Source organism: Palaemon carinicauda, chromosome 4, assembly GCF_036898095.1.
Source record: "Palaemon carinicauda isolate YSFRI2023 chromosome 4, ASM3689809v2, whole genome shotgun sequence".
Taxonomy (NCBI): Eukaryota; Metazoa; Arthropoda; class Malacostraca; order Decapoda; family Palaemonidae; genus Palaemon; species Palaemon carinicauda.
In genome coordinates, this window is record NC_090728.1 from 172,492,706 (window position 1) to 172,496,867 (window position 4,162).

The 4,162-nt window shown below is 33.4% G+C and overlaps 1 protein-coding gene across 1 annotated transcript in view; it reads left to right on the forward strand.

Moving 5' to 3' along the window:
* Positions 1-1,770: 1,770 nt before the first annotated feature.
* The window catches only part of Kul (Kuzbanian-like), a 212,685-nt gene continuing 210,293 nt past the window's right edge, over positions 1,771-4,162 (forward strand). The window contains 1 exon segment of the mRNA XM_068371999.1: positions 1,771-1,843. Coding sequence (XP_068228100.1) covers positions 1,771-1,843 — 73 coding nt within the window.

Below are 4,162 nucleotides of genomic sequence, written 5' to 3' on the forward strand. Positions count from 1 at the left end.
ATTTCTTCTTTCAGTCCTTCCTTTGGCCGTTTAGCACCGTTATTATTCCTACGTCTCTTTCTCTAAGCATAACTTAGTACTTCTTTAAAAGTGGTTGTAAGTATCAACAGTGATAACCAAGTTTCATTTATTTTCTATGATTGACCGTTCATTTGCATATCATTTAGATATGCGATTGCTAACGTACCTTCAGTTGGTTTAGTACTGTAACTTATCTCTTTGTTTACGAGATTCCTCGCTTCAAACTCTCCTTATTTCCTTTCATTTTGTCTGTAAGTTTGTGAGTGATCATTGGTATATCTTGACCAATCAACCAATTGTTCCTGGTTTGTTTATTTGTTTACTGACAATATAATCTATATGAAAGTACAGTTGAATATTGTAGAATGTATTAAATATCCGTAAAATTTGACGTGGATCATTTTGCTGGTTAGAAGGATATATTGTTATTATTATCATTATTATTACTAGCTAATCTACAACCCTAGTTAGAAAAGTATGGATGCTATAAACGCAAGGGCTCCAACAGCGAAAAATATCCATTGTGGGGAAAAAGAAACAAGGAAATAAACTACAAGAGAAGTAAAGAAACAATTGAACTAAAACATTTTAAGAGCAGTAACTACATTAGAATAGATCTGTCAAATACAAAGTATAAGAACTTGAAAAAACAAAAACAAAAACAAGAGGAAGAACAAATTAGATAGAATAGTGTGCCCGAGTGTAATTATGAAAGGCAATCAATACTCTCATACTGTACAGTGAGACACATGTTTATATGGATGAGAGATTTTGTTTTCGTTATATTAATTGCATTGATTAACTGTACATTCAACGCTGGTGTCTTTAATTGCTGTGCAATCATATACATGCTCTTGACCAAACAACTTGCCTAATTAACTTCCTGCAGTTTGTATTTCTGGTTTATTGTTTCTCAATAATTATTGTTTATATAGCCTCCCTTCTCCTTCATCAGCTTTTATCGCAGTTGATCTTTAATTATAATCTTTCGCTTTAAGCATAATATCATTGATGAATTGTTATTAATGTCTTTTCATGCTTTCATTCCTAATAGAATTTACCTCTCATCCATAATCACCTCAGGGTTTTACCACATCATTATCTTTCCTAATGTTTTATAATGCTAATTAAAACTCCTCTTGATTTCACTTTATTTCAACTTATTTATATATACAATTATCCTCAAAATATTACCATTAATAACCATTTCATTTTAACTGTTGCCCATTTACCGCCCCGTATACCTCCTGATTGATATCGCCTAATTTGATCCAACTTATTTACCCCTAATAATCATGTTCTCCTTAAATCCCCGTAATTGCCAATTACCTCGCATCCATTCCATACTGAATAACTGCTAGGAAATTATTTTTGTCATTATCTGTATCGCTTCTGCTTTCCTCTTTCTCCTTATTTCCCGCATAATCTCAAAGACTCATTTCTGTTTGAGAACTTCTTGGAGCTCACATGGTTCTCCCACTCACGTGAATGACACTCCAGGGAACTTCGGCCTTTCGTTTTGCTCTCACTCGATGTTAGGCCTCGCTGGATACCGACACACAACTATACGTTTTCAAGATAGTGTGCGGAATTTCTTACGTCTCTCTCCTCTCTCTCTCTCTCTCTCTCTCTCTCTCTCTCTCTCTCTCTCTCTCTCTCTCTCTCCTCTCTCTCTCCTCTGAAGAAGATACAATCAAATTTAGGGCTCGTTCAACACACATTGGTCATTATAGAAATATTTCTGTAACGATGGTGCAAGATTCACTCAAGACCACACGAGCAAAGTTGACGGCAACGCCGAACAAAATTTGGATGTCAGTCAGTGATTTCCCCTGACATCAAAACCACGAAAAAAATCTATCCAAAATTACTTATTTTTTTCCACTATCCTAATAAATAGACAGTTAATGTTATAGTATTTCCTCTCTGGTGGGGGGGGGGGTTGTATCTTTACATTGTGAAATGGTTTATTGTATTGCCATGATCAGTAAAGCTGTACTAGTCATGGCCACCTATGCTGTGAGTGATCAGATAAAAACCTCATATCATCACCAATCTTCACTGGAAAGTGTGGTGATGAGATTGGCCAAAACCAAGACATGAATATAAGACATGTCTGAGAACTTTGTCCTGTAGTGGATTAGAAACGGTTGCATTTGTTATTGCTGTAACGTTATAGTATTACCTTCTTTGATTAATAATACACGTCATTAGTGAGTACATAGCATTGATCATTAATAAAAAGAACTTATGTACAATTCTGAAGATACTATTCAGTGGAATGGTAAAAAAAGAAAAAAAAAATTGGTAAATCCATAAGGCTTTCCTCGCCCTTGCCAACTTGGGGCTAGCAACGTCGTGCACAGAAGAGATGAGTTCGGCTGACCCGTATGTAGGTGTTGGGTTCATGCAGGTGTCACCCCGGTAACAACTGATCCTATGTTCAATAGGTTAAAATCCATTTATACCTCTGTTGGCATAACTAGTTGGCCGTAGAATTTCGTTGGGCGCTGGTCCTATTGATGGTGGAGAAAAAATAATATTGCAATCCTCACCCCCAAAACGCTGGAACAGTTCATCATTTGCTTTAAAGTCTCTCTCTCTCTCTCTCTCTCTCTCCTCTCTCTCCTCTCTCTCTCTCTCTCTCCTCTCTCTCTCTGAGTATCTATATAAGATTTTTTAATTTAATTTATCAATTGAAATGGGAAATTCTTCAAATCAAAATAATATGCCATTTAGTAATTCAAACGCCTGCTAATTTCGAATAAAACGGAAAAATACATTTATACTCTTATCTAAAGACCACAGTATTCATCTGTATACTGCTCTGCTCTTGATAATTTTTGTAATAGGTATTTAAGGAGTAAATCATTTTTTACCCCAAATTATCAAATTTCCATTCTTTGAAAATTTCTTTAGTAATGATAAATATTCAACACCAGATTCACTTCTTAGTAGTGCTTTAATGTTTCCATAAATATACGTTTCACCTAATGTATCCTAATTTTTGGAAACCTTTGAATAACAATAATTAGAAAATAGTAATAATACAGCAATAACGCGTTCGCCCAGCATTTGCATTACAGCAGATCGATCCCAGCCCGGGACCGTGAGTTTAATCGTTTACTGGGTCGCTTGCCAGGCTAATGTTCTGGTGAGCATCTATTCTAAGGATATTAGAAATGAAACCAGACACTTTTACCCTTTTACTTAAGAAATTAAAGGACATCATTTTCTGGACTCTTGACTCCTGTTATCTTTCTTAAGGTAACTCATTCGTCTAGAGAAAAGCTTTCCTCCATTCAAGTTATTTTCCATTTTTGAAAATAATTTTATCCTTTTTTCCCACCTGTTTATTTTTTCATTTAAGGAACGTGAGGTATCACTGACTGAAAGATTATTTTAAAACTTTAACGGTGAAGAAAAAAATATGTTGAGTTTTTATAATACTTTTCCCTTTTATTTTTTTAAATTTCTTTTTCTGTCAATGGACAAAAACTGTCACTGGCTCCAAAAGATTATTTCTTTCACTTTCATGAGAATACAAAAATATACATTATTTTCTTGTAACGTCATTTTTATAAATATTTTCTCCATGTGAATTCCTGCTTGTAAATGTTTTATTTTTCCTGGTTTTTATTATACGATATATATATATATATATATATATATATATATATATATATATATATATATATATATATATGTGTGTGTGTGTGTGTGTGTGTGTGTATATATATACAGTATGTGTATATATACATATGTATATATTTACATATAAATATTTATATATACATATGTTTATATGCATATACACTATAAATGTATATGAGAGAGAGAGAGAGTGAGAGATGAGAGAGAGAGAGAGAGAGGAGAGAGAGAGAGAGAGAGAGGAGAGAGAGAGAGAGAGAGAGAGAGATCCAGTTTGTCTTTGTTACCGTAGACTTCTTAGAAAGCTCGTAATATGAAATAAAGGCATATAACTAAATTTTTTTTTTTCAATATTCATTCACGTTATTACTATGAAAACTTTAATCCTCGTTTCTCAGTTCATGAAATAGCTATTCATTTTAAGTTACCTATAATGTTTTGTTGAAAAAATTATTTTATCTAACGATTTTATAGAATTCTTTAGAATTTT